The sequence below is a fragment of the Cydia amplana genome, chromosome 23 (assembly GCF_948474715.1).
Source record: "Cydia amplana chromosome 23, ilCydAmpl1.1, whole genome shotgun sequence".
Lineage (NCBI taxonomy): Eukaryota > Metazoa > Arthropoda > Insecta > Lepidoptera > Tortricidae > Cydia > Cydia amplana.
The window spans coordinates 8,830,099-8,854,512 of NC_086091.1; the positions used below are offsets into that span (position 1 = coordinate 8,830,099).

General features: G+C 38.6%; 1 protein-coding gene and 1 non-coding gene across 2 annotated transcripts in view; both read left to right on the forward strand.

The window, feature by feature from the left end:
- Positions 1–21,257, forward strand: part of LOC134658857 (uncharacterized) — an 81,039-nt gene extending 59,782 nt beyond the window's left edge. Inside the window, exons 3-10 of the mRNA XM_063514528.1 lie at positions 2,798–3,926; positions 11,523–11,697; positions 13,457–13,688; positions 14,574–14,899; positions 17,092–17,143; positions 17,963–18,110; positions 18,823–18,934; positions 20,609–21,257. Coding sequence (XP_063370598.1) covers positions 2,798–3,926; positions 11,523–11,697; positions 13,457–13,688; positions 14,574–14,899; positions 17,092–17,143; positions 17,963–18,110; positions 18,823–18,934; positions 20,609–20,720 — 2,286 coding nt within the window. The 3' untranslated portion in view covers positions 20,721–21,257. The remainder of the gene's footprint in view (positions 1–2,797; positions 3,927–11,522; positions 11,698–13,456; positions 13,689–14,573; positions 14,900–17,091; positions 17,144–17,962; positions 18,111–18,822; positions 18,935–20,608) is intronic.
- On the forward strand, positions 5,804–5,907 carry LOC134658908 (U6 spliceosomal RNA). Its single transcript, XR_010097774.1, has one exon. It is a non-coding gene; the product is annotated as a U6 spliceosomal RNA (small nuclear RNA).
- Positions 21,258–24,414: the final 3,157 nt, after the last annotated feature.

A 24,414-nucleotide genomic window follows, 5' to 3' on the forward strand; every position in this document is an offset into this window, starting at 1 on the left:
ATTTTTGCCAGTACGAAACAAGGCCGAGCTAAATATACGACGTTTACGGATTTACATTTACTAATGTCGCGAATGGAAAGGAGAGGCTGAATACAATCCTTGGATCTTGGACAAGACTACTATCAGCCGTATTCGAACAATAAGATACGTCAAATATTTACCTGTTAATTTATTTATTTAATAAAAGATAAATGAAAAAAAAAAACGTCAAATATTAGATATTGAAACGATATGGATCGGATATGTCAGTGTCAAAAGAGACGCTTTCGTTTGAAGAAACGTCACTTTTGACACTTGTTTGACACTGACATATCCGATCCATATCGTTTCAATATCTAATATTTGACGTATCTTATTGTTCGAATACGGCTGTATGGAAAGGGAATTAAATTGAAGGCAAAAAATTATCACCACTTCAGGCAAGATTCCAACTTGCTTTTTCCATTAATTTAAACATTTTTAGTATTTTTCAGATGCCTGATAAATACAGTTTCGTATGTGTTAGCACATTGTTACTGTTGAATTCTCAATATAACTTGCGACAGTTGCGACTCCGGCGCCGGTAAGATAGAACTTTATAAAATTCAGCTGTGTGGAATTCATATTGTACAGAATCGCGAATAGGAAGAAACAATAATGGCATAAACATCCGAATAATCCGTTAAGGCATGTAAACAAAAGGAGGTGGCTCATAGTGAGCTGTATAACCTCGAAAACCCCCATGGCTCTACCATTTCCAAAAAAATCGTATATATTTATCGAATGTGCTCACCTGCTCACCAAATGTCACGATAGTTTGTTGAAAAATGCGATTTAGGCGAGAATTTCCCTCGGTCAAAATGCCTAATTAACATAGAACGGGTAATTTAAAAAAATGCGTAAGTAAACCAACTCCATTACTGTCATAAATTGTACACAATTGCCAGCAAAGCGCATGTTTAAAGTTTTTACTTTGGAAATAATTCACCCCACGGCAGTGGAAAACGCTAATATTCTGGTCACAAACCACTTATTACAGACGAGAAGCGGTAAACGACTAATTAACACCACGCGTTAATTGCTTATTATGAACTTTACATTTAATTAGACTACGTAAAAAATATTTCTTGCAAGTGACTTTAGAATTTTAAATGATTACTGTGGTGAAATTTAACAGGTCAATGCTTCAAAGCAGTTGTTTTTAGGGTTCCGTAATTTAATCTTTGTAAACAGACGAACGTGAATGGTGAATAATATTTACAACGTTAAAACAAGAGGAAAAAGTGGTTAGGTATTTTTATGACACAGTACCACCTTTGGACTGGTATTATGTACACTGTGGTAGGTTTGGTACTTTATCGTAGGGAAAGAAATCCCCACTTCACTACATAGTATAAAACAAAGTCATTCCCTGTCTGTCTGTCTGTATGTACGCTTAGATCTAAACTACGCAACGGATTTAGATGCAGATTTTTTTAATAGATAAAGTGATTCATGAGGAAGGTTTATGTATAATTTGTTAACCCGTGCGAAGCCGGGGCGGGTCGCTAGTCTTAACTGAAAACAATAGCTACTCTCTAGACCTGAAATGCATTTTATTTACTCAATAAACTGGAGTTACATAACAGAAGTGCATTGTTGTGCCGTCTGTCTGTCCGACACTAGACAGTAACGGACGTCGGAGGCATTTCGGAGCACTGAAATAAATTGTATCGACTTATGTAACTTCAACCAGACGGATATTTTCAAGGAAACTGTGGGTTATTCTTTCGGTACTTACTACTGTAAAAGTTTCTAGCATTTTAAACTTAAGTAATAGGTAGGGATAGGGACCTTAACGATTTTTGCATTTATGAATTTCACAACTCGATTTATAATGTAGGATTATTTAATTTTCTATTAAATATTATTACTTCTTATAACATTTAATTCATAACATTTAAAACATTCGCATTTTGAACACATATTAACTCACATTTACAATAAAATAAAATAAATTCGCGATAGACCCGATTGTTCTGTTATTTTAAGTAGACACATTCGATTATACCTACCTATATACATAGTATAATCCGAACCTGAAATAGATGCCAAGTACTCTCCTACCACCTACTTCTTACTGGTACCTACCTACATATCAAGGTAGGTATATATCGTAGCGGAGTGTTCACAAATATCTAAACATGTCTCTACGCTGAAGGAGTTATGGGATGTTTAGATGTTTATTTTTGAGCACCTTACTAGCTCCGATATAATATAAGTAATATAACATAACTGACTAAGTATACTAAACAACAAAATGGTTTCTTAAAACGTAACAACTGAAGCTCCTTGTCTTGTACTAATAGTAATTATAACAACGTTTCAATCGTTTCATAGACAATTACAATCTCGTCGATGGTTATCTGTAGTTCAGAACAATGGCCGTTTAAATGTTAATGCCGTTCACTGCAGTTAAATATTATGTTATGACTTATGACTGTTACTTGCGTGAAGGCTTGGGTCTATGAGCGTTTACGTTTTGATACGAATATCGTGATCATTTGATTAAATAACATATTATTCAATCTATCAAATGTTTTGGCATGGCATTCCATTGGTAGTTCATATGTCTAGTGCGTTATGGATGAACTAAAAGCTATCACGCTCGACATGAGAATAATGTCATCTTTGGTGGGCTTTAATAATATTTGATGGCTGTCAATTGTTATTTAACCAATGCGTATACTTTGTCGATTGTTATCTTAGAGAATATTACAATAATTTTCGGTAGTCCCATATGCATAAAATAATAACAACATATTTCTCATTGTTACAGGATCTCATCCCCGTCCAAGATACCGAGACGTACCTCCTCAAAACGCAAAACGCCATCACCAACCTACAGGCCAAGCTCAACTCTCGCCCATCCATCCCCCCCCTACTCACCTCAAGCCTCATCAGCGAGAAGACCGCCATCTCCCGGCTTCCAGTCTCGCAACTAAGCCGCTCCAACTCACTCAACTACAGGCTAAGAAGAAAAGATACTTCAGGGGATAGCAGTCCTTTGAGAAGTCCAGGAAACTATGTCATTACTGGCTCAGCCAAAATTCCAGAAAGCACAAAGATTTTACTCAACAGCGCCTCAAGATCTTTAGACACGGATAAACGAAAACGAGATTCCAACATGAACAGTCCGTCTTCAGAAAGAGGTTTATTAAGCAACAGTTCCGATGATAAAACTTTATCCAATCGTCCGCAATACGACGTCGACGCGATTCTTTCGCCGCATAGAAAACACGTTAGGAACAAGTCTTTAGACGTACCGGATTACTGTAACACTGATAACAGCAACGCAAATCTAGTTTGTCTCAAGACGGTACTGAAGAACAATGCTGAGGCATATCCGAGGATCGATACCCGTTACCAGGGCGACAAGAAACATCAGAGGGTAGCCAGCGATGGGAAAAAACCTGGCTATACTAACTACGCTCCGTTCGGCTCCTCGATAAAACGATCAAGCTCATTCAACACTGTTAATAGGAATAACAACTATTTGGATCCGCAGAGGATAACCTCTCGAAGATCGAGCGGACATTCAGAGGAATACAAAGACTATCTATCCGATGAGTCTGACAACGGATCTTACGAGAAATCCCAAGATAGGTATAAACGCACGCATCGCGGTAGAATCGATTCTCCTGACCTAAAATCGATCGCACCAGCTAACTCACCAAAATGTCCAAATACTCCAGAGATGCATAGAAAATTCGGACCGGGATTGGTTAGAAGTTCAGTTCGAGTGACGAATAAGGAACGAATGAGGGCGTCAGAGCCGAGAGAGGTGCAGAAGCCAGTCGGTCATCAGAGTAGGAGGATATCAGAGCCGACGAGACAGGCGGTGCTGAACAGGCTTACGAAGTCTAGGAGTTCGACTAGAGAGTTCCAGCCTAAAGCTCAAGATAAAGGTATGTATAACTAAGACAGTGGGAATATATAACAATCTAGCCAGTCGTTTTAAAATAGCGTAACTACGTTTGTATGGAGAACCGAGCTTGCTGCGGACTCTTAATAAAACTTGGTTAAATTTAGTCCCTTTTTTAACAAACATAATCTGACAGATAAGGACAAACAATCATCAAGGGCTTGTTACACTTGACAGGCGTTGAATAACGCCATAATAAGGTATACAAACTACAAACGTGAGACATAGATAGTAAACAAACCTGACTTAACAAATTCCAAAAAAATACAGTAGATACTCGTACAATCATTACATAAATAGTAAATAGAAGTTTCGGTTTCGTGTTTTAGTACGACTTGTAACTTATAACAAACATTTCGCTACACAAATAACAAAAGAAAGTCAATGATTGATTACAATGATTACGGTAGTGATTGCCAAAACCGCTAAAATGAACCAACGGAGTTATGTGAACAGTAACCACGTCTTCGGTATAACTACGTTTTAGATTTGGTGGAACATTGAATAGTACAATGGTAGTGACAATGGTAAACCACCCATTAACACGTTTACGCAAGATGTGTAGCGATTCAAAATAAACCACAAATAGCGAGAATGTGTAGTTTTGGTTATATTTAGAGTATTAAGGTATGATGTGTTTTATAGTACTTATACCAGAGTGCGTAGACAATATGCCAATCTTTAACGCTCCGTAGCGTAGCGTAGTCATCTCTTGCTATTAGTGCGACAGTGACTGTTGCGTTTCGTTCGCTACAGAGCGTTTACGATTGGCATGTTGTCTACGCGCTCTTTTGCTTTAAAATCACACATTATACGTTACACAGTTTAGTTAGAATTACTGGAACCATGTTTTAGAAGATTGCGAGTTGAAATCTCTTGATATATGTTTCAATTTTTTTCTCAGTTTTTTTTTGTTTTTTAAACATGTCGCGCGAGTGACTTAAAACAAGTGAGTCTAAACCGTAAAATTAAACAACTGTACCGATATTCGGAACCTAAAGTAATATATTGAGAGTGGCAACACTGTAGTTAGTCGTATTGTCCTTTTCTAGCATATACGTCCATCTCTCTCCCACACCCCCACCACTTCAGGCAGTTGCGTTTGACAATTTTGACAGTTAGAAACAAACGCAAATTACCTCATTGGCTTGCTGTTTTTCCATCTGGAAGGTCGTGAAGCTAAACTGCTGGTGAGTTTTTGAATTTGTACCCCAGTTTAGCTGACTATATTGAAAAACAGTTTCTAACGGCTTTTGCCGTTCGAAATAAATATTTAAATTTAGTTGTCCGTTAAACTATCTAGCAAATAAAAATGATCCGGAATAGTGATGTGCAAGTGTTTTCAAAGGCTGCCTGCGCGCACCGTGGCTATGCCAATGAAAATACTAAAACACATGGTAGAAAACACATCGAGCTGGTAAAGCGTGCACGTGTCACCATTATAATTTAATTTTATTAAGTCTCTTCCGAGTCTTGTTAGTTTAAATCTTTGTGTGTGTATAATAACGGTTGAAATTATATAATACTTAAATGGTGATGTGTGGAGGTATACCCTTTCAAGTGATTTGTGTTTTCGAATACGAATGGATCGGATAGTTAATACGTGTTACGTAGAACCTACGTATTAAGGTAGAAGCTTATAGACGTGTAGGTTTTTTATCTGTCCAAGTATCTATCAGCAATTTATCTTTTTATCCCGTTCCGGGTTAATATAATATTGCAAAATTAATTTTTTGGTAATAAACTTGCTGATAAATAACGTGTACCCGAATAGGAGTCGACGATATTTCCGCTCTAAGGGACACAAGGTAACGAACAAACCTACATCGCAAACATTGCATTTATTTTTGTGGAAAGTGAGTACTTCGGCAGTACATAAACTTAAATCTGACTAGACATAGAGAGAGATTAGCATGGCTCTGCGCAAGAATGACATGCGAATTCGTGAAGTATTTCACTCTGTATCTATCAACTTATATCTCTCCAACTAGATCTTTGATTTATGTAGGTAGGTACCTACTTAAATATACCTATAACTTAGCAGGTACTTACAGCTTTAAAGGTTAAGGAAAAGAACTCTTGCATGTAGGTGCTATATGTGCTTGTGTTATTTTGAATTTGAATAACTTGATTATTAATTCTATACGTAACTACATACAAGAGGGTCAATTCTTAAGCCTACTTACTTACCTACATAAATAGTACACTTAAATTAAACGTTTCAAATAAAATCGGAAGCCTGTGACATGGAAGGGCATTAACGATACGGGAATCTTTAGATTGATTCATTGACGAAGACGCATGGTTTGGTTCATATTGTCAAATTATATTAGTTAACTGTAGAGTTAAAGTTTAGTTTTGGCAAATCTGCGCGTCACCGTGAATGACACTTTCTAAAAGTGCCTGTTAAAGGCGGCGTAAAGCCTTTCACCTTGTCGAGCAAGGAACCCGCAACTTAGGGAATATTACCCATAAACTCAGGGTATTTGATTTGAATGATACTTATTCTTAAACTTACGTTTGTTATGGTTCCACCTGCTAAGGTGCGCCTAAGATAATCTTTTATTCGTTCACAAACTAACGTCAAGTTATTTGTGATGAAACCAATATATTATGTACCTATCTAAACCTGCGCAAGGCTGCCATGTTTACACCTGCGTAAGGTGTGCCAAAAGAATCTTTGATTCGTTCACAAACTAACGTCAAGTTATTTGTGATGAAACCAATATATTATGTACCTATCTAAACCTGCGCAAGGCTGCCATGTTTACACCTGCGTAAGGTGTGCCAAAAGAATCTTTGATTCGTTCACAAACTGACGTCAAGTTATTGATGATGATATTATAACCTATGTAAGCCTGCGCAAGGCACGTCAGACATATTCACAGAAATATAAATGATATGGTCATAACACAGGCGTGCGAGAAGACCACAATCACAAAAATATTACAAAGATTAAGTTGTAAATATCTCTTTTTAGAGAATGTAAAAATGGTTTAAAATAATGTTTTGGGTAAAAATCAGTCGAAATAGGCAAGGCTTCGTTATTAGAGTTTTCATTTTTGTTTACCAATCTATTTCAAGGGTCCCGAACACCCTATTGGCTAAACCCGAAATTGGGCTAATTAACAATTCAATTCAATTCAATTCTTTATTGATAAAAACATAATTTTACACGTCAGGTACATACAGTGCTTAATGCTAAGTCTTATAATTATTTATAACTGTGGTAAAAGTGAAAACTGCTTTCCATTTACATAACATTTCTAAAATTATAATAGGTAAAATAAAAACCTAAGATTCCAGGCCTATCTCGACTCATTTTTATTTTAAAGATGGAAAAAATCTTTGCACCCTAATATAAAATTGTGGTCTGGAGACGCTAAGCCTCATAACTTGGGTGGCATAGATAATACTAAGAGATTTAGTCACCTAATTTCGACTATAAGCCTAGGCAGAATATTGATAATTAGAATAAGGAGTGGTCAATCCTCCAAGGTCCATACAATCTGTGGACTCTAATTAAATCAGGCTCGGTAAGCTCACGACACGACAGAGCTTACGATTCCATTCTGAAATAAGCTATGTTTACAATATATATTACCCATGGTGTGAAACAAACAGCCTGCTCAAGGTGTACAAAGGGTCCGTTTAACGGCCCTATAAACATCTACAAACCTTTGAAGTCTAGGCCTGCTACAATATGACAGACTAGAAATAAATACATATGATTCCAATGTAAGAGCAGCTCACAGTTGCATAAATTATATTTGGCTGGAGAGCACTTGTCTTTCAGTTAACATGTTTACGAGTACCTACCTATGTACACGACATGACCAAGGTTACCTACCTTTTTACATAATTATTATATCCCTGACTGCCATGGTATATTAGGAAAATTATCATGTGCTGGCGGTGCTGCACAAGCATGTTTGAAATAAAATATACAAAACTGGCCTAACGGGCGTTTATGAATTATGTATTTTACACCCTTGTGTCTGTATTGTGACCCTGGAAGTTTTAAACCACCTGTATCGTAAGTGCTCCTATGCACGGATTAAGTTTATAATAAACTACCCATGCCCTAACCTCAAGGGCAAGTGCTTCTATGCACGGACCAGATACTGTTGTCACTTATTTCACTTATCATGACTTGTCATAGTTTGATACTACACGTTTAATAAATTTAAGACCGTGGAATGTACCCACTACAAAAGGTTTTTAAAAATAGTGACTGAATGGTTTGTACGAACGGTTCTAGCACAGTTTCTGGGCGGTCACGTCTAGGGCATGACCCTCTAGTTCTCAATTTATACAAAATTATAGCATTGTGATACTGTTCGCTTTGCACAATAAAATAGGGGAACAGGAGCACGCCTTGCGAAAAGGCGAAGCTATTTTGAAACGCAAACCTTTCAAAAATAGATTGAAATATATAAATAATTATGTTTTTGGTGTGGAACATGTAATTGTACACCCAAACAAATGCAATCATTTATTATATGTTAGCAAAACTCTGCCAAAGTGTTAGTCTGTCTCTACAGTGTAACCTGAAGGCATGAATGCACATGAATCTCTTGAAACATGGTGGATTAACTAATTTACACCCCGTCTGTGTCTTGCTCCTACCAAATCCACAAGTTGAGGACCTCAACCTATCTAGGCACCCTTCTTGCTCGAGACCTGAAAAAATAATCTCATGCAGTCAAGTGTCGGAAAACCAGGTCCACACTCTTAGCACTACCGTGAATATATCTAAGAAGTCTGTATACTGCCTTCCAGGAGGCGGGATGTTAATAGACTAGCCTATATAGTAGGCCAGAGATATAGTATACAAAAGCACACTGGCCCAAATCCAGTAATATTATATGCACTTCAGAATACAAAATAATTGACTATTCTGCGTATATTTGATATCAAAAAGTTACAATTACCTACCCTTAGGTGATAAGGAGGATAAATATACATAAATATCAAATATATTCGACAAAGTGTTGACCCTAGCATTGGATAAAATAGAGGTTCCTCTTAAACGGCATCTGCGCTGTTGGCTTTGGGCCCACGGGTGCCCGGCAAAAGGTCGGGGACCCCATGGTTCCGCACAGTTATTGCAAATAATGTAAAATCACAAAATAAACACAAATTTTCATTTTGGTTAAAAACACATATGCGATGAGCTAAGGTTTCGAATTAAGTACCTTATTCTTAATCTGGAAAGAGAAGACTGAATATTCAGAATTAAGCTATGTCTATGAATGGTTTACATAAATTAAGCCACTTTAGCGTTCAGAAACAATCAAGTTTATGTCTACTAGTAGGCACCAGATAAGGTAAACTACTCATACTGCATATATAGACAATAATGAGTACAATTAAGGTCACTTGATGATAGCTAAACATGAACATAAGCAGAATGAGCTGCACCTATACAAATATCATTGATAAAGCTCTGTGGCAATTCTACATTTACCATTTGAACGCCAAGAGCACCAAAAAGCGTCGTAACTAGTGCCCACATGAGTATTATGATATGGCTTAAGCTCTCAAAGTAACCTTCACAATTTTAAGTAAGGTTTGTTTAGGTCCATTAGCTCGCGTTCGCGTTAGTAAAGCGTACAAACGATTAAATGCATTTTATAGCTATAACCAAATAAATAGCTCACACTGGCTCACAGTCATTAAAAGAATTCAGTAAAATCATTAAAAGTATTCCCTATGATATTTTATTAAGTACCTACCCAATATTAACTTTGTGGGTGGTGATAGCGATATAACGAATATTTAAAATATTCGTCTACTTAATCCTGAGGGATTCTGGAAATAAGAAAGGTCTTGTCCTTGTTATATCCTGCAACTGCTTACCTTACTAGATAATTATTATCAAATTTGTCAATAATTGGGAGTTATAAATAAAAACTACTCGAGTACTTTATGATTTTTATCTTTTCATATTTTAATTACATCACTCCATATCACAGATGTTGTATGCTCCCTGAAGAGTAGACTGACTTATCTTCTTTTACATAGTCTCACATACATATAATTAAGTACTATAGCACCCTTGTGGTGACTCACTTATTTTCGTTGAAAATTTATAAGTACATACATTAAATACGTATATAAAATGGAAAGTTAGTATCATAATATAATGGTATATAAAATTGTATGCTTTACTAAATACCTCTCTCCTCACATGTATTAAAATAAAGGGTGTACTACATAATTAATTAATTAATTAAACACTCCTAATATAATAATATTACATATACATAATATGTAAGTACATGTATAATCACATTGGCTTGGCGTCTTCCCACCACCAGGCGATAACAAACACGTCTCAATATATTACTTTAGGTTCCGAATATCGGTACAGTTGTTTAATGACAGCGTTTTACACAAAAATAAAACGCTAATTAAATAACTTACCATATTCGGAACCTAAAGTTTTAATCCTGCCTGGTGTAAATATGTATAATTTTGAGACAATGAGGTAATTTGCGTTTGTTTCTAACTGTCAAAATTGTCAAACGCAACTGCCTGAAGTGGTGGGGGTGTGGGAGAGAGATGGACGTATATGCTAGAAAAGGACAATACGACTAACTACAGTGTTGCCACTCTCAATATATTACTTTAGGTTCCGAATATAGTAAGTTATTTAATTAGCGTTTTATTTTTGTGTAAAACGCTGTCATTATTCAATGTTAGTATGTCTCACAACAGTTTAAATTCGGTTATTTTTTTTCGCATATCTTAGACGTCTGTCGGTATGTATGTAAAGGTAATCACAGTAACGACGTTCGGTCGGATTCGTCTCGGTTGCAACACGAGGTCGTTAGTTTGTTGTTGTTTGGCAACAGGTAGGGCTAATCGATTATGTTGGCTAGCTACAGCTATTAGGCTCTATAGACGTCAACGATAATGCCTGAGATTTCCGATACATCGCCGGCCGCCGAGGTGCAACGAAACCAATTGACCGGTCAAATTCCGCAATGTATCCAAAATCGTATGGGGAATCGGTGAGGGTTGTAAAGGCCATGTGCGATGTGCATGGAGGGGGTACTATTTGGCCATCAATTAGGGTCATCACTTTAGCATAGTCAGAGAAAATCATGATGTATAGCTGGTCAAGCAAATCTTGTCAGTAAAAAAAGGCGCGAAATTCAAATTTTCTATGGGACGATATCCCTTTGCGCCTACATTTTTCAGCCGCCTTTTTCCACTGACAAGATCTGCTTGACCAAGTATATTTTTCTTGTCATGTGTGACCGGCCAAGTGCGAGTCGCTCCCAAGCAAAGTTTTTAAATCTGATCTCGTAATTTCTGGTTTTAAATTTCTGGCATAAAGTTTTGGATACAAAGAAAACAATTTCAGAATATTTGTCAACATTAGTCAACTTGTATGGTTCAATTTACTTTTTTTTTTCTTGTAAACTTGTAAAGTAGGTATTAACCTACTTTACAAGTTTACAAGAAAAAAGATTATTAAATCTCTCATGTTATGTGCCTACTAGGTATATGTATAGTAATTTTTCAATACCTAAACCTTAATTTTAAAGTTTTAAAAATTATCTTTCAGGTCAAAAGAAACCCAGCCAATACCGTTCATCGTCCGCGCTCGCCTCCAAAGAGGCAGAGTTCAACAATTGGAAGAAACGATCGTCTTACGACCCCATGAAAGCGGCTCAGGAGGGAAGGAGAAAGCAGATGGCCAAGAGGCAGGAGTGCAACAAGGACGACCTTAGTTCTCCCAGGTACGTGAAGGAACGGTTCTCATACGACCACATGAAAGCGGCTCAGGAGGGAAGGAGAAAGCAGATGGCTAAGAGGCAGGAGTGCAACAAGGACGACCTTAGTTCTCCCAGGTACGTGAAGGAACGGTTCTCATACGACCCCATGAAAGCGGCTCAGGAGGGAAGGAGAAAGCAGATGGCCAAGAGGCAGGAGTGCAACAAGGACGACCTTAGTTCTCCCAGGTACGTGAAGGAACGGTTCTCATACGACCCCATGAAAGCGGCTCAGGAGGGAAGGAGAAAGCAGATGGCCAAGAGGCAGGAGTGCAACAAGGACGACCTTAGTTCTCCCAGGTACGTGAAGGAACGGTTCTCATACGACCCCATGAAAGCGGCTCAGGAGGGAAGGAGAAAGCAGATGGCCAAGAGGCAGGAGTGCAACAAGGACGACCTTAGTTCTCCCAGGTACGTGAAGGAACGGTTCTCATACGACCACATGAAAGCGGCTCAGGAGGGAAGGAGAAAGCAGATGGCTAAGAGGCAGGAGTGTAACAAGGACGACCTTAGTTCTCCCAGGTACGTGAAGGAACGGTTCTCATACGACCCCATGAAAGCGGCTCAGGAGGGAAGGAGAAAGCAGATGGCAAAGAGGCAGGAGTGCAACAAGGACGACATTAGGTCTCCCAGGTATGTTATACGATTGCATCTTATAAATTTTGCACAAGAGTAGCCCAAGAGAAGTGTGAAAGAAAAAACCCGAAAGAAAAATAAGAGTTGTATTCAGCAACTGTTGACAAATAGTCTGGCCTTAGCGCCACTTGCACCATCCCACTAACCCGGGGTTAACCGGTTAAACCGTTAACCCCGTGTCAAATTGTCCTGTAACCATGGTAACTCCAGTTTTAAGCAGTTAACCCCGGGTGCAAGTGGCCCTAAATGTAAAACAATTATTACATTACTTTGCGTGGTTTTTTACAATTGTAATTACAATAGGCTACATTCCTACTAGTCAAATCAGCTTCTTTTTTAGAACTGTCAAAACAATTTGCTAGTATGGAATTTATATGAAAACGAATGTAGTGACGTCACGGTAAACTCACCTACTTTTTATATTTCAATCCGATTTATTAAATACGAATTGTGTTTAAAAATAGCTGCTGTCTATGTTTTTATAATAATTATCTGGTGCTTTATTTCGTGCACGGTTTGAAATCATTTATTTTAAGTACAGGAAACATCCCTATTCGTGTAAGATTCTCAAATATCTATTTGTTTTTGAAGTGAAAATTTCTTTAGCGGCGCTGTGCACTTTTTGAGGCGGGGAAAAAATGTTAAACTCGAGACAGCGTAAGACGATCACGTGAACGTAAGATTTAGATGGCCACTCATTTAGATGGCATTTAAATCAATAAAGAAAAACTCAATGACATTACATGAAAAACTGTTACATGTAATGTCATTGAGTTTTTCTTTATTGATTTAAATGCCATCTAGTGAGTTTCGCTCTAACTGTTATTAATATAACTCGAGTACTAACAGTGATGTGCTTAGGGGTTTCAAGTAATTAACGCTAACGCTAGATGGCGTTAACCTCAATTATACATAGTGCATTTTGCACTAGTCATTGAGTTTTCACTTCTGCCGGCATTCCCTGAGTGCAACCCGTTGTTTTTAGGGTTCCGTAGCCAAATGGCAAAAAACGGAACCCTTATAGATTCGTCATGTCTGTCTGTCTGTCCGTCTGTCCGTCCGTATGTCACAGCCACTTTTTTTTTTCTAGCCACTCATCGCCAGTCCACCGCTCGCAATCCTTCCACACCACCAACATAGCGGACCTTGAGACCCTCGACTACTCATCCGAAGAGGACCCCATGACCCTGCCCATAGACCCCATGGTCACCTCCACACACTCGGACATCCTGGACCTCAGGCCGAAGGAATACCGTGACTTGAGAAGACAGGCGGTCAATAACGATGTGGTCATGACGAGGGATTACGTCACTAATTTCCAGGTAAGAGAAAAGTTTGCCCAATTGTTCGGTAGATGGCGGTGTTAGGTGTGGTGCTTTTACTACATCGCGCTATCGTTTGTTTCCCGTAGATTGTACTTAAGGTTTGGAATGTTACTTGGTATTTGAGACTTGGGGGTTTAAATATGATTATGTGGTGTCCTTTAAGTTAAGGACCTTATGATCACATCCACACACTCGGACATCCTGGATCTCAGGCCGAAGGAATACCGTGACTTGAGAAGACAGGCGGTCAATAATGACGTGGTCATGACGAGAGATTACGTCACTAATTTCCAGGTAACTTTAAGAAAAGTTTGCTCAATTGTGCGGTAGATGGCGGTGTTAGGGGTGGCGCCTTCTGTATATCGCGCTATCGTTTGTTTCCCGTAGATTGTACTTAAGGTTTGGAATATTACTGGCTATTTAACATTTGGGGGTTTACATAAAGGCACAATGGGCCAGCGTGGGCCATTCTGGGGGACGCATTTATGCGTTAGAGGGAGCAAGTGATATTGCTATCTCATTCTACCGCATGCGTCCCTTGGACTGGCCGGCGATGGCCCATTGTGTACAGGGGCCTTAAGAATATGTGGTGTCCTTTAAGGACCTCCTTATGGTCACCTCAACACACTCGGATATCCTGGACCTCAGGCCGAAGGAATACCGCGACTTAAGAAAACAGGCGGTCAATATTGATGTGGTCATGACGAGGGATTAGCTACGTACGTCACTAATTTCCAGACTTATAGAAAAGTTTGCTCAATTGTGCGGTAGATGGCGGTGCTAGGTGTGGCGGTTTTTCTACATCGCGCTACCCGCTACCTATCGTTCCTCATAGGTTTGGAGTATTTTTAAAGCTTGAAACATTTTATTAACCATTTTCAGGTCAACCAACCAGCAGAAAAGCTCAAACGCAGCGTACACACAGACAAACGGAAAACCTTCATCTTAGACGACATAACGCCGACCAAAGAGAACATAGATTTCCTCTCCAAAGCCGAGGCCATAGACAAGAGAAAAACTTTTATCCTAGACAGCGATACGTCAACAACCAATGGCAGTAGTCCGAGGAATTCGTCCATATTTAGCCATGAGAAGAGTATGACGACAGGGACAAGTGATACGGAGGGAGAGAGCGGGACGGAGGATAGGAGCGCTCCTGTTGTGATGAGACAGGGGAAGAAACCGGCGGCACAGACAAAGCAACAGAGGTAAGCCATTGACATATATATCTCAGGACTGGCCTTACGGCAATAAGAATGGAGCATGAATGGGGCCAGTACAGCGGTCTGAGAACGCTGCAACGCGATTGGTTGATGAGTTCGCATCAGGCGCGCGCGGCCGCGCGATTGGTCGCAACTAGTTGCATTAGACTACACGATTGGCTCGAATTCGTGAGTGACACCGCTGAACTAGTACCACTTTAAGTGCACGTAAGGCCAGTCCTGAGATATAAGTCAATGAGGTAAGCACTTCATTTATTGTTTACTCAATTGTTCGGGAGATGGCGCTATCGCTGTTACGGGCGACGCTATTTCTACATCGCGCATTCCCGTCGATTGTAGAAATAAAAACCGGCCAAGTGCGAATCGGACACGCGCACGAAGGGTTCCGTACCGTTACGCAAAAAACGGCAAAAAAATCACGTTTTTTGTATAGGATTATTTTTATAAGCTTAAAATATCTGGGAGAAAACATAAAAAAATTCAAAAATTAGAGTTTTCCCAGGGATAAGACATAGCTAGATCGATTTTTCGTCCCCAAAAACCCCCATATACCAAACATCGAAATCGTTACAGCCGTTTCCGAGATCCCCGAAATATATATACTCTATATAAATAAATATGCAAGAATTGCTCGTTTAAAGGTATCAGATTAGATAGATTATATTTGTTTTTTTTTTAAGTAGTCACAGTCACACTACTAGTTAACGGTGGTTTTAAGGCTGCGTCACACAGGCGCGTTTTCCGGGCGGCGCGTGAGCGGGGCGCGCCGCTTTTACATATAAAACGCTCACGTGCCGCCCGCAAAACGCGCTAGTGTGACGAAGCCTTTACGGTGAATTTGGTCACTTTTTCTTTGGTGTATCATATATATTTCAGTTTACCTATAGGAGTTTTATAGTTATAGCTGGTCAAGCAAATCTTGTCAGTAAAAAAAGGCGCGAAATTCAAATTTTCTATGGGACGATATACCTTCGCGCCTACATTTTCAAATTTGCCGCCTTTTTCTACTGACAAGATCTGCTTGACCATCTATAGTTAACCCTTACATCTTGGTCACTTTTTCTTTGGTGTATCATACATATATATTTCAGTTTATAGTTAGTTTTATAGTTAGTTCTCTCGCGCGTGAGAGGAGGCCTTTGCCCAGCAGTGGGACGTATAAAGGCTGAATTATTATTATTATCTTTATTTATCTTTTCTCTTAAGTTAGGATTTTTATAATATGAATATAAAAGTAAAACATAAAAACACTTACAAAACAATAAAAAATACATATAAACACATTATAAAAAACCTAACCTAGGGTGCCGCCAGCAGCGGGGCAGGGCCCAAGCTGCCGGTGGTCAGGGCCGCAGAGAGAGGAACCGGCGGACTATCCGCGCCGTGTCCAAGATCACCGCCTTCTGCATCTGACCCTTGATCCAACCACCGAGCGAGAGTCTCTCAAGTCTTATTATTATTATTATTTGTATCTCCGTTACAAACTCTCGGGTTTTTAAGCCCGGTCATTTATAAGGCGTGCGTGGGGATATAGATCCAACACGTAGAGGCCGTTTGGAGAGCTTTGATGTCATGTAGAACGCCTGCTGGAACCCATTCATGGGTACATAAATAGATACCCATAAACCGGTTTCAGCAGGCATTGGAGGCTATTGTAGAAAAATGGAAAGAGTCCTGGGCTATGGTTTAAATTTGGCTGGAAAATAAGACTGGGCTATTGCAAAGAGTTGCGGACACCTGCCATAACATTGTGATATACAGTGTTATCGAGGCAGGCGGTGACTCGCCACTCGCTAGATGGGCACCTGAAGCGCCATCGTACAGACGGCCAGGCGCAACACCGGCGTGAGCGGCTCAGGGGTGTCGAGAGGTGTGCTGCGCTTTCTCCGAAGTTACTCGCGGCGTTATGCCCTTTAACACTTCCACCCCTGGAGCATATAGCTCTAACGACTCCTCTCTGGACGGCCAATTAAGGCAAGCCAGAGCCGAGAGTCCTGCGGGTCCCCTTGGGGTCCACTCCGACCGAAGAAGACACGCCGCAGACGGAGACCCTGACCGACTCTCTGGAGCACTCGGGTCCGTGGGGTCGTTACTCCCCAACAGCTCGCCACAAGCTGCCCTGCGGGCTTATTATTATTATTATTATAGTTAGTTAACCCTTACATCTTTCCGTACAGGTACAGCGGCGATTTCTCAATGTCCTCTTCAACCACCTCCCTGAAAAAGCCCGTGGCCCCGCGCTACCTGGACATCTCCAAGTACAAGAGCGAAAGCTCCCCGAAGACTTTCCTGCGCCGCGACCCGAGCAAGACTTACGTGGCCGTGTTACCTGAGCGACCGCAGCGGGGGAGCGCGCAGCAAATTGAGATGGGTAAGATAGACCCAGTATTTTTTATACGGGTCAATTTGACCCAGTCACTTTTTCTGACGGGTCAATTTGACCCAGTCACTTTTTCTGATGGGTCAATTTGACCCAGTCACTTTTTCTGACGGGTTAATTTGACCCAGTCACTTTTTCTGACGGGTCAATCTGACCCAGTCACTTTTTCTGACGGGTCATTTTGACCCAGTCACCTTTTCTGACGGGTCAATTTGACCCGTAACATTTTCTAGGGTGAAATTTGCCCATAAGGCGTCTAGACTAGATATAAGTAAATCCACCGTAAAGAAGCCCGTGGCCCCGCGCTACCTGGACATATCCAAGTACAAGAGCGACACCTCCCCGAAGAACTTCCTGCGCCGCGACCCGAGCAAGACTTACGTGGCCGTGTTACCTGAGCGCCCGCAACGGGGGAGCGCGCAGCAAATTGAGATGAGTAAGGTAGACCCAGTATTTTTTATACGGGTCAATTTGACCCAGTCACTTTTTCTGACGGGTCAATTTGACCCTGTCACTTTTTCTGACGGGTCAATTTGACCCAGTCACTTTTTCTGACGGGTCAATTTGACCCAGTCACTTTCTGACGGGTCAATTTGACCCATACATTTTCTAGGGTGAAATTTGTCCATAAGGCGTCTAGACTAGATATAAGTCAATCCACCGTAAAGAAGCCCGTGGCCCCGCGCTACCTGGACATCTCCAAGTACAAGAGCGAGAGCTCCCCGAAGAACTTCCTGCGCCGCGACCCGAGCAAGACGTATGTGGCCGTGTTACCTGAGCGCCCGCAGCGAGGGAGCGCGCAGCAAATTGAGATGGGTAAGGTAGACCCAGTATTTTTTATACGGGTCAATTTGACCCAGTCACTTTTTCTGACCGGTCAATTTGACCCGTAACATTTTCTAGGATGAAATTTGCCCATAAGGCGTCTAGACTAGATATAAGTCAATCCACCGTAAAGAAACCCGTGGCCCCGCGCTACCTGGACATATCCAAGTACAAGAGCGACACCTCCCCGAAGAACTTCCTGCGCCGCGACCCGAGCAAGACATACGTGGCCGTGTTACCTGAGCGACCGCAGCGAGGAAGCGCACAGCAAATTGAGATGGGTAAGATAGACCCAGTATTTTGTATAACGGGTCAGTTTGACCGAGTATATTATTGCGGGGTCAGTTTGACCCAGTACGTAACTGTGACGTCAATTTGACCCAGTACCATACTGACGGGTCAATTTGACCCAGTATCTTACTGACGGGTCAATTTGACCCAGTATCTTACTGCGGGGTCAATTTGACTCCGCAGTAAGATACTGGGGATACTTTACTAAAGTGTCAATTTTATTCTGATCGATATTCGGGTTTTCACGTTAAAATCGCTCACATTTTTTTTTACGTTAGACTCGTTAGAGTCTGTCACTAAACTCAATAAGCTCGACTTTCTACGTAAGAGCCCCTCGCTAGTTCTATTCTCTCTACAATCAGCCTTCTTCAATAACCAGCATTCGTTCTCATTGAAAAACTTTTGTTAACAGAACAAAAGAAACAAGAATTAGAAAAGTGGAAACGACGGGCATCATACGACCCGCGCAAAGCCGCGGCACTAGGCAAGTCACCCGGCACCAAAGCCCCGCCCAAAACCGCCAGGTAATAAAAAAAAACTGTCTATGGGTAACTTTTTTTACTTAGGTAACTAGAGTAGGTGTTATGCTTCGTTCACATGATCTTAGTGAGCAAGCAACGAACGTAGTATTCAAGTACAAGTCTTCGTGTAAAAAATAGTTTAGTGTTTAAGATGTCAAGTTCAACTAAAAAGCTTGTCTACTAAATTTCTCACTAGAATTATGTCAACCAAGTCATATTTGTGGGTAATCAAGAGTAGTTATTTTTGTTTTTTTTTTTACGGGCGACAATGGAATCTTGCAAGGGAGTAAGCAAGATAGAAGAATTTTTATTTAATTTACACATATTTATATTTTGATAATGTTGGTTGTTGTACTAACATACCACATCATTGTAACATAATAGGAAGAAAGTATTTTAATTTACCCGTAATTTTAGTATAATTTCTTATTAACATTTATTTAATATAAATTTTCTTTATTTAAACTAATGTTAACATGTCATTACGTCTTCTAGAGCGTGACACGTGTCATTGTGCATGCAATACTGCTAGAAGGAAGCCATCTCGTTTCTGTGAGGTTAGTCGATTTGACAGTTTGACAGTCGAAATGTCAGTTTGACAGTTGTGGCGTCCGACACTTTGCACCAACTATACCTATGGTGTTTATGGCTTTAATTTCGCTTGAAAGGCACTTTATATAACACGATGCTAATTGCTAGACGAGGGGTGTAGTTATCTGTTAGAATGAATCATATATGTATTTCTATCTCATTCTATCATAATATATAGATGTGACTTTCTCAATTAGCAAGTCGGAATAATTATCTACTGTGTGCTTTGTAAGGGCGCATTTTATTAGACTATTAAGAATTATTATTTTTTATTTATTAACTTTTATTTCAAAGTAAACAGTTTTTTACTTTAAAAGTGAAAACAGGATTGTTGAACTTATTGTTTGCGCTTTTAGGCAACGAAATTATCTCAATTTTTTTTGGATTGTCAAAACTTCAAAACAGTAAAATTTAATCAATAACCAAAATATTTCTTTTTTTTGTTTTTGATTGGATTGTTTTAGTTTTAAATTCTTACTAACCTGGGACAATTCGGCCGCTAACAACGCTTTAATCTTTTTAATATTTGTAATAACCCTGACCTATTTCTTCTTTACCGAATGAGACATATGCACGTAGTTTATTGCAAAAATACTTATTTTTGTGTCTACAGTCACATAAAAACCCTGTAAATAACACTTTGCACCGACATTACCTTCGACTACTACTAACCCAAGTGTGCACTAAAATTAAATATTAACAAATGCTAACCCTACTTGACTGTGATTGGCACGCTCCTAATTATTGTTATGAATGCTTTAATTCTAACCTGAGTAGGTAACACGGTAAGTATTTACTATACAGTATTATTTAACACTAAAATTTAATTTAATATCAAAATTATTCATCCCTCCGACTACAATTTGCGGTATTTTTTACGTGGCAAAATTTATACTTAACCTTAGTATTTTGTTGTTACAAAATTAAACAAAAAAAAAAACCTTCAGTATGCTTACAAGGTCTAAAAATATTAATTCATATTTTTCAGAAGTCCACATTTTTGAGACTTAACTGTCCTCCAAGAAGCTAAATCAGCAATACTTTAAATGCTAATTAGTTTCTATTTTATAATTAATGTCATTACAGCAGCGTCCTGCGATCTCAGTCGTTCCACGGGCCCGTGCTGACGGCGGGCCGCTACCAGCCGCCGCCGCACATCGCGGAGACATACGACGCGTCCAGCGACAACGACTTCTAACCAAACGGCATAAAGGCTCATTTCCTTTGAACGTTGCTACTGGCATGCATTTCCAACTTGCCAGCGGCACTGGCGCCAGTCGCTTGAACGGTGTAAACGAGCCTTCAGTTAGGAGCTATGTGATAGTGTGAGTGTATTTTGAAATTCGAATGTTTGATTGCGTGGTTTTTGGCGCGAAACGTTTATTATGCAATTTTTTTTTATTAGTCGTAGAACGTATTTTCCAAAGTGCGGTAGCCATTTTGAAAACCTCTGGCGCCAAATTCAATCGTGATTTTTATTTGAGATTTTTTTGCGTAGAATACATATAATGATGCGCAATCATATTATACAAGTCATTTATATTTTATTTGACGATTATTTAAGTTTAAGCTGGGGGTTGAGGCAATTTTGTTTATTTATAGATTTACAAATTGAATTGATATAGGCTTATTTAAAATTGGTATTGATAATGGAATTATTTGAACCATTTGGTACTACACTATGGAAATATATTAAATACAATGATTTAATTGAGTATAAAATTAATTAATTGATAAATTTTTGAGATATGTTCATTGTATAATCGTATATCAGAGTTAATATTAAATTATAATTACCTACCCTAAGACCCAGCGTCAATTTTTTTGTACATATTCCACATATTATGAACTTTAATTGAGTAACTAAGGGTTCCAAATTCATAAACTAAACAAATGCTTCTGGGTCTCGGGAGTGTGTTTCATTGTTATATTACGTACAATTTACGCCTTAAATGTTCATTTGATGGATTCGGAAAAAATATCATAATCGTAATAATTAATGTGATTTATTATTAAATTTAAAATATTATTCCATAGTATAGTAGTACCGTCCTGTTTTGTTGTCAAAGTATTAAATTGTTATATATAATGCAATTAAATTTAAAAGTTTTGATAATATACATTGGCATCACTATAAGTGTAGGTAAGAGATTCCTTTTATACTTACATGTATCAAAAATATGTAGTTGGTTAGTTTTTTAGCTCTATTCATAAATTAAGCATTTTCTAGTAATGTTGTAAAATTTTATTGTTTGATTAGTTCACAGACAATCCAACCTCTAGACATAGCATAGTCGCGCTACCCCCTCTGCCACACATACGGTAGCGTTACTCCATCTTCGAGTCAATCCCGTGCCGTGATTGGTCCGTGTCTTTGAACGGACCAATCACGGCACGGGACTCGCTCACCTCGTCCCCCCGCACCCCCGTATTTTTGGCAGCATCGGTTTAATGAAAGAATTGCCTTAGCTCAGTCTAGAGGTTGGATTGTCAGTGGATTCGTTTCATCAGTATTTGTATAGTATAGTATTTATCAGACAGCTTGGGTACGGTGGCAGATGTCATCTCCATACAATGTATAACCTTAAATGCAAAATCTAGCAACATTGTATTGAGATAATATCTGTCACTATACCCGAGCTGTTTGAGAAGTAGTATAAAGTCTATTTTTTTATTCAGTAGACTCAAATGACATTTCATATTATGAACATAAAATGTCATTTCATACTATGAAATGTCATTTTAGTCTGCCGAATAAAAAAATAGACTTTAGTAATGTATGGGCGCCAACATATCCTCCTAAAGCCTATCTCAGAAAAAATGCATTTGAATTTGAAATCAATAGTTAAAGAAATAAGGCTGAATTTCTTTTGCTTTAATATTTATCGAAATGAATGAAATACAACCGTGTTCCAATTTTAAATGATTCAAATTTCATTGAAGTAATTTTAGTACCATAGATAGGACAATGGGCGCTGGGAGGATAGTGAAAGGTTAAATTTATGAATAGAGTTTTATCCATTATTGCTCATATCACATACATCGATGTTGTTTGCTAATATTCCTTATGTATTATTTGTTGTAGAAACCTAGATATGTTAAGATTTTTTGTAAGTGCAATATTTCATCACATTTTTTTCCATTGATCAAGTACATAATGAAATAAAAATAGTAACAATATTTTTATCGAGGTTGCTATTTTTGTATGTTGCGATTAATATATTTTATGCGGTAAAATACTCAGGTTATTCATAAAATATTGAAAATAATTGTATAAAATAGTTGCGGAAAGCTTTACGAATAAATATGTTGCAATATAGAAGTGTAGGAATTTAATTATATTTCCGAGCAAAATCTTATTCTCAGACAGAGATTATTTTTGCTGTTCGTCGCTAAATTTAATGTATAAGCTACTCGAAATTAAGAAAAATGATCATTATTTGTAAGTATTATTCATGTAATGTTGGCTAAAATATATTACTTCATTTTGTTCAAAATGCCAATATAATAATGTATTATTAAATGATCTCTATGGTTATTCTTTCCGTTTAAAAGATCTGAGTACTTACAAAATAGGGTAGGTGCGTTAGTTTTCGTCCACTTGATGAAATTTGAATATAAACCTTATTGCAATCCTTAATGCTGAAACAATATATCTATCTACATAAAAATGATATTTCGCAAGTAGCAAATTAAATATCAAATATGTTATTTGCTAATCTGTGAAGTGGACGAAAACTAGAGCATGGACGAAAACTAGCGCATTGACCCTACAAAGTTTTCTGAATTTGGAGTAGTGATTTTAGGGTAGTGTTACAACTTGGCTCCGAATGATCATATACTTATATCAGTGTCAGCAGGCCACGTAGTATTTGTAATAATTTGATGTCTAGCATTTCGTAAAGAATAATATTTAACAGGAAATTAATAATAAAAACTGGAAGTAATTATGTTTTTCATTTTTAAAACCTTTTAATATTTCTGATACCAAGAACAACTACAGTATTTTTCAAACTCGATAGGTAGGATGACAGGTGTCATCTTCATATAATTTATAACCTAAAAACGCCAAAGCTCGCAAAACTATTGAAATGACAGCTGCCATCCTACCCATCGAGTTTGAAAAATACTATAATACAATCCCCAAACAAAACGGTATCGGTAAAAGTATGAACTAAACTTTAATGTTCACAATGTACTACACTAGGCCATGCACATACTTCACAACCATACGCCGCACACGATAGACGTGACTTGAGATTTACTCTCTAACAAAACGCGTCTATTACGACAGATATGACCGCTAGGTGGCGCAAGCGCTAGAAGGCGGCAACTACAATGGCTAGACACCAAAATTGGTGTGGGCCGCATGACTTGTAGGTACTTGCAACGACGCGACGAAATCGCGGAGTGAGCCACGCCTGCCTCCAGGGATTTATTTTTGTTATTAACTAAGTGTATTGGGATGTTAAAATAAAATGAAACGACACCTTAGGTACATTTATTATTAATGATTTTATTTTTGAATATCAATTACACTTTTGTTCTGTACTTTATAAATTTACATGCAACTTGTATTCATTGTGTCATCCATATTTTCACAAGTAGACATAAGTGCTTTCTATGTAGCATATTTATATATCTTAAAACGATCATCGCGTATCCAACAAGTGGATTTTTGTCTCAAAAATAAAACGTTAAAATTTGCTCAGGACAATTTGCAACTTCGTTGTTCAAAACAGTGTAAGTAAACACTATCATTTCGTTCATGAGAAATGACAAGCTACTGTCATTTTGTTCAAAAGAAATGATGTGGAAGAATAACATTTCAGAGTCACTCGCTTCAAGTCGAGGGAACTTATTAGGATGTTTTCCGTCAATATACATACTTC